Source organism: Pseudochaenichthys georgianus, chromosome 21 (genome assembly GCF_902827115.2).
Source record: "Pseudochaenichthys georgianus chromosome 21, fPseGeo1.2, whole genome shotgun sequence".
Taxonomy (NCBI): domain Eukaryota; kingdom Metazoa; phylum Chordata; class Actinopteri; order Perciformes; family Channichthyidae; genus Pseudochaenichthys; species Pseudochaenichthys georgianus.
Genome location: NC_047523.1, coordinates 39062978 through 39078253, shown reverse-complemented (window position 1 = coordinate 39078253; position 15276 = coordinate 39062978). Strand labels below are relative to the sequence as shown.

Here is a 15276-nt window from a genome sequence, read left to right as displayed (position 1 = left end):
GCGGCCAGAGGACCACAGTTTCCACCACCCAGGACACTTCCGTTTGCACATGCGCATTGAAGTCAACTGACAGAAACAAGAAGCTATCGGCTGTTAGTGTTTTTATGTTGTTGTCCTCGACAGTATTCTCCATTCCCCGTTAACGTACAGCCTTTAAACCCTGGATTTTAACACGAAACGGACACTTTATTTACCATGGGTACCGGACCGAGCACCGAGTCCGAAAGGGAGCCGCTTCTCGTCCCTTCTCATGCGGAAACAATAACAAACAGTGCCCCAGTAAACAGCCGAGTGTACGGCAGAAGATGGCTGGTTCTGACCCTGTTCTCCCTGCTGGCTCTCATGCAGGGGATGGTCTGGAACTTCTGGGGTCCGATCCAGAATTCAGCCGTTCACGCTTTCGGCTTCAACAAGTCTGACATCGCGGTTCTGGTGCTGTGGGGCCCGGTGGGGTTTGTCCCCTGGCTGTTGTTTATGTGGCTGATGGATAAACGAGGTGAGTTTTAGGTACACTGTGTTCCTATCCTAACATAATGTTATTCTCTGATTTTCCACCAAAATGTATGATTTGTTAATATGTTTGATGACTGAATCTGTCAAACGTGTGTTGTTCTTGCCTGATTTCCGACACCTGATAGTCTTATCTTCCCACAGAGGTTGGTTAGTGGGGAATGTCTGGGGTTACACACTATTTCCTCTGTCAGATCCTGTAACTTGAGGAGGCGGCGATCACACCAAATCATTCTATTTTTCCTCGTAATGTATGTTGATAGTTGTTTAACCAAACAACCTTCACACCTCTAAATACTTCTATGAACGCTCATGTTTCAATAGCTTTTATATCATATCAACAGTGTAATGCAGAGGTGGAAGAAGTATTCAGAATGTTTACTTAAGTAGTACTTATTTACTACAGTATAACATATAAAATATACTTTGTTACAAGTTATCAGAATCAGAATATTTGTATTCATCCCACAGAGGGGACATTTACATTTGTTACAGCAAGTAAAGAGCCAAATACAGCTTCATATTGATTAAGAAAAGCATGCATACAAATACTTAAAAAATAGAAATAGAAGTTACACTATTTATAATTGACGAAATACACATCCAGTACCAGTAACAGTTTTGAGATATAGCAGCCAGTTAAAAGTCCTGCATTCAACATTTTACCTAAGTAAGTTAAGTAAATACTGTTATAAATATGAATGAAGTGTAACCGTCCCACTAGTCAATGCTTTTGGTATCAAGCAGAGACAACAACAATTTGGTATTTTTGATAACTTACTCATTACATTACATGTTGCTTGTTAGACGCTTTTATCCAAAGCGACTTACATACTCAATACTGTGGGCAATTTGGGGTGGAGTGTCTTGCTCAGGGACACAACGACATGCTGACTGCAGTGGGGTTTGAACCTGTGCTTCCCTGATCCGAACACCACGCCCTACCCACTGTGCCACAGGCCTCAACAAGTTTATTGATCAGAATTGTCCAAAATGAGTTTTAGTTGTATATTCTTTTAAACACTTTTATTCACTGACATGGTCCTTAAAAATAGTGTATTGATACCACTGTCACTTTCTAAATGAACATAGGTTTGGTGCAAAGTGTTTTTTCAGTGTCCTCTGTCATGCATCAGAGTACGAGGAATGTGAACGTTAAAAGTGCTGATGCAGAAAAAATAACTCCTCAAACAACTTTTCCCGAATTCACAATGGTCTTAAAAACCACTGGACACTTTGTAAAGTGCTTGACATGCAGTACAGCTTTTGACTTGAGCTGCTGAGTGTCAGCTCACTTCACCTAACCAGTTCCTCTGCACCACCTGACAGACAGTATAGCAACCAGTGGTAACAACGCACTGACAACACCACAGTCACCAGGATCCTCATGAAACAAAGACCACAAGATAAATGTTTCCAAGACATTGCAAAATGTACCTTGTGATCCTGATTCATCAGCAATTAGAGGGTGTTTGGTAATTCAAATGAATCCAGTGTTACTACGGCTGCGGGAAATCCATGAAGATACATACATGTTGTGTTTTTAAGGTTTTAAAAGGGCTTTTTTTTAGAAATGTAGCTTATCAAGAAAGCTTAGTCTTCTTACAAAAAGGCAACACATTATAAAACAAAGTCCTTGTGTTTTCTTTTTTAACCTTCTGTAGAATCGCATCAAATAATATTGTTTGTTAAAAGGACAAAAACATCTAATTTAAACTGACTAAGTAGTGGAATAATCAGTATAGTAACATACTGTATGCTGGATATGTCATTCACAAGAGTTGTGAAGTGCTTGAAAAGCTCCAAAATGCACCTTGAAATGTGTTTGAATTAAACTTTTGGAAAAGGAGTAGGAAGCCCCTGTTTATGATGCTCTCAAATCAAATCAAGTTTTATTTATATAGCACATTTATAAACGATTTTTGGTTGAGCCAAAGTGCTGTACAAATAATAAAAATAGCCTACAGTAGAGACACTTTACAGCTAATACAACAGCACAGATTGTTCAGAATATCAGTATGAGAAAAACGACACCCTCTATCCTTAGATAGATGTTGCTATCACATCTGCTGCTGTCAGTGAGTAAACAATGAATCTAAGACTGTATAATATGTAAAGCTAGAGAATGCTAGTGGGAATGCTTTATGCTGAAAATCTGACGCTAAACTGCTATGCTGAAATGTATTGTGTAAGAAGAAAGTGAAGAAATGAGATTGAAATGATACATGAACACTGGGGGCTTGAATGTGTGATAAGAGAAGAAAAGAAAGTAAAAAGGCTTGGAAAAGCAGCAGAATATTTGAACCGCAAACTTCTGAACTAACTTGATGGCGAATGATCCGTCGCCATGACAACGACATTTTGATGACACCCCATAATACGCTTAGATGCGTTGATGGCTGCATCGTTACCAAACCTGTGAAGTTTTGGGGCGTTTGGAGCAGTTTCACTGAAGTTATGAGAAAACCTTGTTTCAAGGCGAGCATTGTGTTGCCATGGTAACGGCATTTGAAGAAATCTCAAAACTGTCCCGTAGATGTCTGGACTGTTGGCACACGTGAAGTTTGAGCACTTTTTGAACATTTTCATAGGAGTTATACATTACATTAGGAGGTTACATTACTCTCTCTCTTCTCTCTCTCTTCTCTCTCTCTTCGGCATATGATGATGACACCCCATAATTGACGTAGAGCTGTTGAGGGCAGGACCGTTAACCTCTATCTGAAGTCTGCTGCATGTCAGTTGGAGCGATGACATCATCGTGTTCCATTACCCAGGTGTTTCTATTTGAGCTAACGACGTGTCCAGAGATCAAAGGTTTCCATTGTTCTGAATGAGAGATAAACCTCTTACATGTGAACGTTTTGTGGAAGAACCGTAAGAGATATCTGTGAAATTTCAAAACGTGAAGCATGTCAAGGAAGTTGAGTATCTGAAGTGTAATTTTTGTGTACTTTCAGGTTAATAATGTGGCCTTTTTGGCAGTTTAACTAAAGGTGTGCGGCTGCTGCCGTGAGGAAATATCAGCCTGAAATTACAATGGGCTTTAATGGAGGCATGTTGAATGTTTTTGTCACTTCATGCCCTCAAGAGGCATTTTCTTTAATTATTTTTGCTTAATTGTTTGTCATTTGTTATTCCTACGCTTGTCATGAAAAAGTATGTCTCAGGAATGTAGGGTTTGGGAAATATGGCAGTTTTAAAAAGGAATATGAAGGCATATTTCAAGATTTCCTCCACTCTAGCTGTAACATCACGCACTCTAGTTAATGTTAAAATCTGAAGAAAACCTCTAAAACAAGGTCTGAACAAATGTTAATATCTCTAAAAGTAAGAATCAGATTTAAAAGTTGTTTTACACGAATAATGTCAGAAAGATGTGTAACAGTTTAAAGTTGGAATGAGGTTTCTGGGTGAAAGTATGAATGAACAGTTAGCAGTTGAAGTCGCATGAATATTTGTTGAATTTGAAGATTTTCTCCATTGACTTCAATGGTTAAAAATGTGATGCATTATGGGATGTATCTCTGGAATTATGAAAGTTATGAATGAGAAAAGTAATAGCCATCGATTCCCGACCGAGCTGAACGTTTTGATGTTCGAACGGAGTGTCTGCGATGTTCAATGCGGGAGGAGAAGAGGGCCAAAATAAGTCGGCGGAATAATAAACGTTTCGTCCGTAGAATATAATCCAGCTTCACCTCATACCGGTAAAGTTCATGCTCAATTGATACGCAGCGTGCAGCTTATTCTGCCTCCGAGTTGCATATCGAGTCAGTGCGGCTCATTCAGCATTCACATATTGCATTAAGCCGGGGTGTGACCCTGTTTAAAAAAAACATCATGACATCCAGAGGCTGACTCCAGCCTACACTGCTGTGTATGTATGACAGGCACGCACGCACCTCGGGGCTCTTCTCCAAACTGTGAGTGGGGGAAATGCTCGCCCGGGAGTTTCTCTTCCCTAAGGCTGGTGATGATCACAGTATAGTTGCCATCGAAGAGAAGCTGGAGTGCTAGAATAGGTCACATGTGGTGAAGTCACTAGGGAGTAGTAGGTCTTACATAATAGGCTACTTATGTAGATGGTGCAGAAGGTGACAAAAGGAGCTAATCCACCCATGTAAGTGGGAATGAAGTCCTGCTTTAAAGGCCTCTGATACATATAGGTTACTGACTTTTTAGTTTGACTAGATTCAAATATGAACACACATGCATGAGAAAAAGTCTGCAGCACTATTATTATGACTGAAAGCAGCAGAAACGCAACATCACATTCACAATTCACAAAGACAATGAACACAGAAGTGGAGAAAACTGAAATGGCTCAATAATCTCAAATCAGTGTAACAATATATACATTTCTGTCATAGGTTATGGGCGCCCACTAACTAAGAGCTGTTTTGCTGATTGATATAGCACAGATCCACCCCAGGACACTGGTGTTAATATCTACTGATTCGTTTAAAGCTTGTGTAAATAGCAACTGGCACGGAAAGAGGAGAACAGGGAAGTGGAGAGAGTTTCCTCTCGTGAACGTCACGTGGGGGAAACTGAGAAGAGACACTTCCAAGTCGATAGAGAAAGGAGGTTGGTCTGCACTCTTGCTGGGAATATTTCTTTATTTCTGTCTTTGGTTTCCCTTTAAACCATCTGCATTAATTTTAGCCTTTGCAGACCATTTTACTAAAAATCCTTGGTTGCTGATTGGCTAATGGTTACACAAACCAAAACATCGTTATGACATCATAAAGTGTCAGCTCATTTTCAGACAGGTTTTTATAGAAATGGATCAAAAAGAGAGAGAATCTTTGTTCCTGAAACTTTCAGAGTCTCTTTCCACAGAGGGGACACATGTTGATGTAGAAGAGACATGGAGAAGAGGGGACACATGTTGATGTAGAAGAGACATGAAGAAGAGGGGACACATGTTGATGTGGAAGAGACATGAAGAAGAGGGGACACATGTTGATGTAGAAGAGACATGAAGAAGAGGGGGACACATGTTGATGTAGAAGAGACATGGAAGAAGAGGGGACACATGTTGATGTAGAAGAGACATGAAGAAGAGGGGACACATGTTGATGTAGAAGAGACATGAAGAAGAGGGGACACATGTTGATGTAGAAGAGACATGAAGAAGAGGGGACACATGTTGATGTAGAAGAGACATGAAGAAGAGGGGACACATGTGGATGTAGAAGAGACATGAAGAAGAGGGGACACATGTTGATGTAGAAGAGACATGAAGAAGAGGGGACACATGTTGATGTAGAAGAGACATGAAGAAGAGGGGACACATGTTGATGTAGAAGAGACATGAAGAAGAGGGGACACATGTTGATGTAGAAGAGACATGAAGAAGAGGGGACACATGTTGATGTAGAAGAGACATGAAGAAGAGGGGACACATGTTGATGTAGAAGAGACATGAAGAAGAGGGGACACATGTTGATGTAGAAGAGACATGAAGAAGAGGGGACACATGTTGATGTAGAAGAGACATGAAGAAGAGGGGACACATGTTGATGTAGAAGAGACATGAAGAAGAGGGGACACATGTTGATGTAGAAGAGACATGAAGAAGAGGGGACACATGTTGATGTAGAAGAGACATGAAGAAGAGGGGACACATGTTGATGTAGAAGAGACATGAAGAAGAGGGGACACATGTTGATGTAGAAGAGACATGAAGAAGAGGGGACACATGTTGATGTAGAAGAGACATGAAGAAGAGGGGGACACATGTTGATGTAGAAGAGACATGAAGAAGAGGGGACACATGTTGATGTAGAAGAGACATGAAGAAGAGGGGACACATGTTGATGTAGAAGAGACATGAAGAAGAGGGGACACATGTTGATGTAGAAGAGACCTGAAGAAGAGAGGACACATGTTGATGTAGAAGAGACATGAAGAAGAGGGGACACATGTTGATGTAGAAGAGACATGAAGAAGAGAGGACACATGTTGATGTAGAAGAGACATGAAGAAGAGGGGACACATGTTGATGTAGAAGAGACATGAAGAAGAGGGGACACATGTTGATGTAGAAGAGACATGAAGAAGAGGGGACACATGTTGATGTAGAAGAGACATGAAGAAGAGGGGACACATGTTGATGTAGAAGAGACATGAAGAAGAGGGGACACATGTTGATGTAGAAGAGACATGAAGAAGAGGGAGACACGTGTTGATGTAGAAGAGACATGAAGAAGAGGGGACACATGTTGATGTAGAAGAGACATGAAGAAGAGGGGACACATGTTGATGTAGAAGAGACATGAAGAAGAGGGGACACATGTTGATGTAGAAGAGACATGAAGAAGAGGGGACACATGTTGATGGAAAAGAGACATGAAGAAGAGGGGACACATGTTGATATAGAAGAGACATGAAGAAGAGGGGACACATGTTGATGTAAGAAGAGACATGAAGAAGAGGGGACACATGTTGATGTAGAAGAGACATGAAGAAGAGGGGACACATGTTGATGTAGAAGAGACATGAAGAAGAGGGGACACATGTTGATGTAGAAGAGACATGAAGAAGAGAGGACACATGTTGATGTAGAAGAGACATGAAGAAGAGGGACACATGTTGATGTAGAAGAGACATGAAGAAGAGGGGACACATGTTGATGTAGAAGAGACATGAAGAAGAGGAGACACATGTTGATGTAGAAGAGACATGAGGAAGAGGAGACACATGTTGATGTAGAAGAGACATGAAGAAGAGGAGACACATGTTGATGTAGAAGATACATGAAGAAGAGAGGACACATGTTGATGGAGAAGAGGGGACACATGTTGATGTAGAAGAGACATGAAGAAGAGGGGACACATGGTGATGTAGAAGAGACATGAAGAAGAGAGGACACATGTTGATGTAGAAGAGACATGGAGAAGAGGGGACACATTTTGATGTAGAAGAGACATGAAGAAGAGGGGACACATGTTGATGTAGAAGAGACATGAAGAAGAGGGGACACATGTTGATGTAGAAGAGACATGAAGAAGAGGGGACACATGTTGATGTAGAAGAGACATGAAGAAGAGGGGACACATGTTGATGTAGAAGAGACATGAAGAAGAGGGGACACATGTTGATGTAGAAGAGACATGAAGAAGAGGGGACACATGTTGATGTAGAAGACACATGAAGAAGAGGGGACACATGTTGATGTAGAAGAGACATGAAGAAGAGGGGACACATGTTGATGTAGAAGAGACATGGAGAAGAGGGGACACGTGTTGATGTAGAAGAGACATGAAGTAGAGGGGACACATGTTGATGGAAAAGAGACATGAAGAAGAGGGGACACATGTTGATGTAGAAGAGACATGAAGAAGAGGGGACACATGTTGATGTAGAAGAGACATGAAGAAGAGGGGACACATGTTGATGTAAAAGAGACATGAAGAAGAGGGGACACATGTTGATGTAGAAGAGACATGGAAGAAGAGGAGACACGTGTTGATGTAGAAGAGACATGAAGAAGAGGGGACACATGTTGATGTAGAAGAGACATGGAGAAGAGGGGACACGTGTTGATGTAAAAGAGACATGAAGAAGAGGGGACACATGTTGATGTAGAAGAGACATGAAGAAGAGGAGACACGTGTTGATGTAGAAGAGACATGGAGAAGAGGGGACACATGTTGATGTAGAAGAGACATGGAGAAGAGGGGACACGTGTTGATGTAAAGAGACATGAAGAAGAGGGGACACATGTTGATGTAGAAGAGACATGAAGAAGAGGGGACACATGTTGATGTAAAAGAGACATGAAGAAGAGGGGACACATGTTGATGTAGAAGAGACATGAAGAAGAGAGGACACATGTTGATGTAGAAGAGACATGAAGAAGAGGGGACACATGTTGATGTAGAAGAGACATGAAGAAGAGGGGACACATGTTGATGTAGAAGAGACATGAAGAAGAGGAGACACATGTTGATGTAGAAGATACATGAAGAAGAGAGGACACATGTTGATGGAGAAGAGGGGACACATGTTGATGTAGAAGAGACATGAAGAAGAGGGGACACATGGTGATGTAGAAGAGACATGAAGAAGAGAGGACACATGTTGATGTAGAAGAGACATGAAGAAGATGGGACACATGTTGATGTAGAAGAGACATGAAGAAGAGGGGACACATGTTGATGTAGAAGAGACATGAAGAAGAGGGGACACATGTTGATGTAGAAGAGACATGAAGAAGAGGGGACACATGTTGATGTAGAAGAGACATGGAGAAGAGGGGACACGTGTTGATGTAGAAGAGACATGAAGAAGAGGGGACACATGTTGATGTAGAAGAGACATGAAGAAGAGGGGACACATGTTGATGTAGAAGAGACATGGAGAAGAGGACTTTGCATAATAGGTGACCTTTAACGCTTCTCTCCCCTCTCTCTCTCCCCCAGGTCTGCGGGCGTCCCTCCTCCTCTCGGCCTTCCTGATGCTTTTGGGAGCGGCTCTGCGGAGCGTCCCTCTGACAGAACAGCCTCTCCGGAGATGGTGAGCCTCCTCCTTCTGATCACGATTCTTTGAGAGGTTTTAGAAAGGAGGCACAGAGTGACTCGTGATCCTCGGTGCAGTCATAAACCTCCCATCATTTTACATAATTTGATTTATTAGGCAAACCCTTTCCATCAGACTGCCAGCTATCAGTTTACGGACAAGAAGAGCTGCCTGCCAAAAGTTAGGACCTCTCCTCGTCTAATGAGTTCTGCATGATTTGTGATTTCACTGACAAGATTAGTAGATTAATGGATTACTTAATCCATGAGAAATAGAGACACCATTTTTTTAACAATTGATTTAATATTTCAGTCAAATTGGTTTAAGCCTCCGAGGATTTTATGATTATCTTTATCAAATAATATCAAAAAACTAAATATTTGTTGTGGACTGGATAAAAGCAAACAAGATTAATATGTCACCTTGACTCTGAGAAATTGAACAAGAACATTTTTATTCTTAGACAAAATAAATGTCAGATGAATCGATAATAATCTGAATCGATAATAATCTGAATGCTTACAGGTTTGAATGCTAATATTTGCTAATTGGCTCGAAACACAAAGGAAGGCGATGTCACTCGCATTAGTTCTGCAGGTTTTTGGTTATAAAAAAAAATATTGTTCATGTTTCATTTTTGATACATTTCAAAGATCCCCAAAGTGATGGCAGTTCATCCTGTGAGTTATTCATCCCAAGGGAACGTGGGTTTAGTTAAAGTCGCTCCATCTTAAAAAATGAACTAAGAAAACAATTAAACATATGAAAATATATACTTATATAAACACAAGTTAAAAGAGAAAAAAAAAGTCCAATAATAAAACGTCCAATTGAAGATCAAATGAAAATGTAATTCAGCCAATAGTTGTTGAGACATTTAAATCTGGACAGACAGACATTACCATCCCGTCGTTTCACGGAAGTGAGGGACCCAAACAAACGATTAAGAAGGCAAATCTGAGATTTCATTTGACTCCAGCTCTCGACACAGGTTCGGGAAAGCCCCATGAGCTTCTCGCTGTAGTCGCGATCGACTGGGAATCTCCCCGCGATCGACCATTCCCAGTCGATCGCGAGATGTGTCTAAAAATAGAACAACAATAGTCTGTTATCGTTAATGTCCTGTAACATAATCTTCCAGTGCCAGAATAATGCACTTGAACGCATCAAAGCTTTGTGATTGGCCCGCGTGACCCCATGTGTCGGGGCGTGACTGGTGGGCAGTGGGCACTATTTCGCTGACGTTGTCCGTGTCAACAGGAGTGACAGTCCGCACACACACAAGACCGCAATGCCAGAAGCAAAAAAGCCCAAAATATATCATTTTCACTCCGAGTGGGAGGATGATTATTTCTGTATCTATTCCAATTCAAAGTCCATCTGTCTCATCTGCAATGCGAGTGTGGCTTTATCGAAGAAGGGTATTTTAGGAGCGGCATTTCAAAACAGTGCACAAACGCTACGAGACGGAATTCCATCCTGATTCTGCCCTACGCTCCCAAAAGGGGAGGGGCCTGAAAGGACGGCTAAATGCACAGCAGTCCATTTTCACCAGGCCCAACAACAAGAGCAAGGCTGCTCCAGAGCATCTTATCGTGTCCGTCACGTTCTTGAGAAACACAAGAAGTCTTCCAAAGACGGCGAAGTTGTGAAAGAAGCTTTCCTGGAGGCTGCTGACCATCGCTGCCGACGTGCTTTTAGGGACAGTAAACAACAACAATAACAGTAGCATTTCAACAGGTTTTTGATATGATAAAAACTCAAGTTAGATACCGTTATTAATCAGCTGTGAGTTTTAGCTTGTTTGAACTTAGTCATTATAATTATTGTACAAAATGGTATAAGAATGCAAACTTAAATTGATTATAGTCTATTATCAATTCAGGTTAAGAAACTGTTGCTTGCATCCTATTTTTAAAAGGCATTTCTTTTTATAATCTACTAAAATGCAACAAAAAAGGGTTTGATTCTATTAATGTTATCTTTTTATTGCACTTTGGCAGCAGATTCCTGAGTAGCTTCAGATCTCAGTTGTCTTATTAGTAAGCCTCATTTATACTTTTGTAGCAACACTATTTTTATATAATGGCAAAGAAAGCGTTCAGAGTCTTTTCTTTTTTCCCTGTGTCATATGTGGCAGCACTGTTCAATGTTTCTTGAAAAAATTTCCCTCTGTAGTGACGTGTGGATAAACTCCTACTCTGTATCAACAGTTAAATACTTGTATGTGTGTAGATTAGAAAGAGGTAAAATAAAGGATCTGCAGTATTTTATGAGGTATTAATCGTACAAAGGTCAGTTTTATACAAGTAGAAGTGTGTATTTACCTGGTAGTAGGCTGTCAGTAATGGCTACGCCTCTCTATTTGGTAGATCTCGGCAGACTGGCAACTTTAAAAGTAGCTCTCGGTTCAAAACAGGTTGGGCACCCCTGCTGTAGAGTGACAATGGAACGCACACGCTATTTGTTGTTCGTTTATATCACGCAGTCTGTTCTTCTTCTCTCGGTGTATCACGCAGTCTGTGGCCGTTTCTCAATCGTGAGGATGCTGGCTTGGTAGTCGTGTACTTCCAAGTCACTTCCTTCAGAAACAAAGCAAGTATGCTTCGGAAAACGAAAAAGAATGGAACAGGCTAACAAGTGTGCCACTCTTTCCAACGGTTTCAACATAAACTGTATCGAAAATAAATACCTCACGATGTCTATCTAATTATGAACTTGCTTTACTTTCACGAACACATTTTTGGTGATAACAAATGTAACAAAGTAACATATTTACCAACACATGTTCTACGCCACTACATACTTACATTTCAATGTGTGCTGCGTCGGTTCAGCCATTATCCGCAAGGGTTTTTGAAATTGGTCCGTGCGCAAAGCATTGTGGGGATTTTAAGGACGCGAAGTCTACCCATGTAGCCTCGTCTTCCGGTTGTTGCCTCTTTTGAATGACGAATACACACTACCGCCGCCTGCTGGTAAGGAGAGTTATTGCCACTCACGCATGCGCAGTTCGTACGTGCTACTTGGCCGTCGGCTGAAGTCTTTGCGGTGTGTTCCAGTGCGACACATGGCCAAGACGCAGGAGACGTGAGGCGACACAACAGTTGTGTTCCGCCGGGACGTGTTCTTTGGTGTCAGATTGGTGTGTAGGCCCCTTTAGATGTGTTGCTTGCTATTATTGTTAAAAGTAGGAGGAAGAATATCAGTAAACAGGAATTGGTTAGTAATGCTCCGTTTCATAGGAGTGTCATGCTGTATTTAGCTTTACTGATTCCCATCAAGGTCCTGTTATTTATATATAACTGCAACTGGATAGAAAGACAACTCAAGTGTGTCTGAATAATTTACTTATTTTTAGTTTCCTTTCCTCCTTGTTCTTTCCGCACAAGAGAGCGCTTTGACAGCCCATCATTGGAAAACTCCCCCCAAAAATCTCATTATTCTCATTCCCAGTTTGACTCATGAGCTCAGAGAAGGTCACTCAACTATAATGGGCTTCCTAAAAATGTAATTTCATTGAATATTATTTGAGCGGTAATCTGTCTAATGATTACCATTGGCCTCCACAATGAGGCGGTTAAATATCAATACATAGAGGAAATTGTATTTCCGCAGAAATTAGTAGCTTTTTATTCCAAGGATTTGAGGATCTATAAAAAAAAACACATTTAGGGCTTTCAACGAGCAGAAAAATCAATTTTGGTTTCTCTATTTATTTCCCTCTTGAGACAGCAGAGGGAGAAGTCGGGGTGCAGTGATACAAGCTCAGTGAAATAAAAACCATCCAAGTTCATTGGGAAGAAGAGGTGAAAGAATCACGATTCCCTTATGAGAGTGCCTAAGCTGAAAAAAAAAAAGTACAATCTGCTGTGAAATGTCAAGAGTTCCAGCTGGATCTGTGGTTTTATTATTCAGTATTATGTGTTCCTCAAATCCCTTAATAATAGCTTCAAAGGCTCTTTACACAACATTAAATTAAAGACGCCCTATTCTCCCTTTCCTGTTGTGTGTGATATATGTTTTTGTGAATGGAAATAGTCTTCAAAGGCTAAAATCCAGAGTAAGTTTCTCTCCCACACCCTTGCCTGAAACGCCTCCATTCGACTCCTTTGTTTACTTCTGTAAAGTGACATCACTATGTAACACTCACAAATCTCTGAGCTGGTTGACCAATCACAACCGAGCCGGCCAGCTAACCAATCAGAGCAGACTGGGCTCTGGTTTCAGACAGAGAGTGAAAAGAGGTCCTGCATCACAGGCAGTATGAGAAAGCATGGAGACATGTCGCAGTAGAGACACTGCATACTGATATTCACCTGGACATCAGCAGGAGAGGACTCTTTAAAGTAGAGACACTACATGCTGATATACACCTGAACATAAGCAGGAGAGGACTCTTTAAAGTAGAGACACTACATACTGATATTCACCTGAACATCAGCAGGAGAGGACTCTTTAAAGTAGAGACACTACATGCTGATATACACCTGAACATAAGCAGGAGAGGACTCTTTAAAGTAGAGACACTACATACTGATATTCACCTGGACATCAGCAGGAGAGGACTCTTTAAAGTAGAGACACTACATGCTGATATACACCTGAACATAAGCAGGAGAGGACTCTTTAAAGTAGAGACACTACATACTGATATTCACCTGGACATCAGCAGGAGAGGACTCTTTAAAGTAGAGACACTACATGCTGATATACACCTGAACATAAGCAGGAGAGGACTCTTTAAAGTAGAGACACTACATACTGATATTCACCTGAACATCAGCAGGAGAGGACTCTTTAAAGTAGAGACACTACACACTGATATACACCTGAACATCAGCAGGAGAGGACTATTTAAAGTAGAGACACTACATACTGATATACACCTGAACATCAGCAGGAGAGGACTCTTTAAAGTAGAGACACTACATACTGATATACACCTGAACTTCAGCAGGAGAGGACTCTTTAAAGTAGAGACACTACATACTGATATACACCTGAACATCAGCAGGAGAGGACTCTTTAAAGTAGAGACACTACATACTGATATACACCTGAACATCAGCAGGAGAGGACTCTTTAAAGTAGAGACACTACATACTGATATACACCTGCACATCAGCAGGAGAGGACTCTTTAAAGTAGAGACACTACATACTGATATACACCTGAACATCAGCAGGAGAGGACTCTTTAAAGTAGAGACACTACATACTGATATACACCTGAACATCAGCAGGAGAGGACTCTTTAAAGTAGAGACACGACATACTGATATACACCTGAACATCAGCAGGAGAGGACTCTTTAAAGTAGAGACACGACATACTGATATACACCTGAACATCAGCAGGAGAGGACTCTTTAAAGTAGAGACACTACATACTGATATACACCTGAACATCAGCAGGAGAGGACTCTTTAAAGTAGAGACACGACATACTGATATACACCTGAACATCAGCAGGAGAGGACTCTTTAAAGTAGAGACACGACATACTGATATACACCTGAACATCAGCAGGAGAGGACTCTTTAAAGTAGAGACACTACATACTGATATACACCTGAACATCAGCAGGAGAGGACTCTTTAAAGTAGAGACACTACATACTGATATACACCTGAACATCAGCAGGAGAGGACTCTTTAAAGTAGAGACACGACATACTGATATACACCTGAACATCAGCAGGAGAGGACTCTTTAAAGTAGAGACACTACATACTGATATACACCTGAACATCAGCAGGAGAGGACTCTTTAAAGTAGAGACACTACATACTGATATACACCTGAAAAGGAGCAGAATAGGGCCCCTTTAAGAGTGCTTTTACACGAGTCCACTTCTACACACGCAGAGAAGAATGTAGACTAAACATGTTTTCTACGTGACATATTGGACTTGTAACCTTGTATCGATCACTGCATTACATAACAAAAGCTCATCTGTTGTGTAACAGTGATAACAAGGCCTTCCTTTCATTCTGTACCAAGCTTTATATCACTCATCCTCTAGTTTTTAGTGCGGTCTAGATCTTGAGGACGTTATATTTCACTGTACCTGTTCTGCGAAGTTAACCACACTCACAAACTTGGAGCCTTATTTTATTTTATGATCTGTCAGGAATTATAGGTGTAGTTGAAGTTTTATTTGTATCTGTAAATCAAAACATAAATCCTTTAGGGGACGGACCATTTGTTTTATCTTTCACGGCCCCTTAAAATTGT

The 15276-nt window shown here is 40.9% G+C and overlaps 1 protein-coding gene across 1 annotated transcript in view; it reads left to right on the top strand.

The window, feature by feature from the left end:
• Positions 1-67: 67 nt before the first annotated feature.
• The window catches only part of slc49a4 (solute carrier family 49 member 4), an 87019-nt gene continuing 71810 nt past the window's right edge, over positions 68-15276 (top strand). Inside the window, exons 1-2 of the mRNA XM_034109935.1 lie at positions 68-496; positions 8943-9036. Of these exons, the coding sequence (XP_033965826.1) occupies positions 196-496; positions 8943-9036 (395 nt within the window). The 5' untranslated portion in view covers positions 68-195. The remainder of the gene's footprint in view (positions 497-8942; positions 9037-15276) is intronic.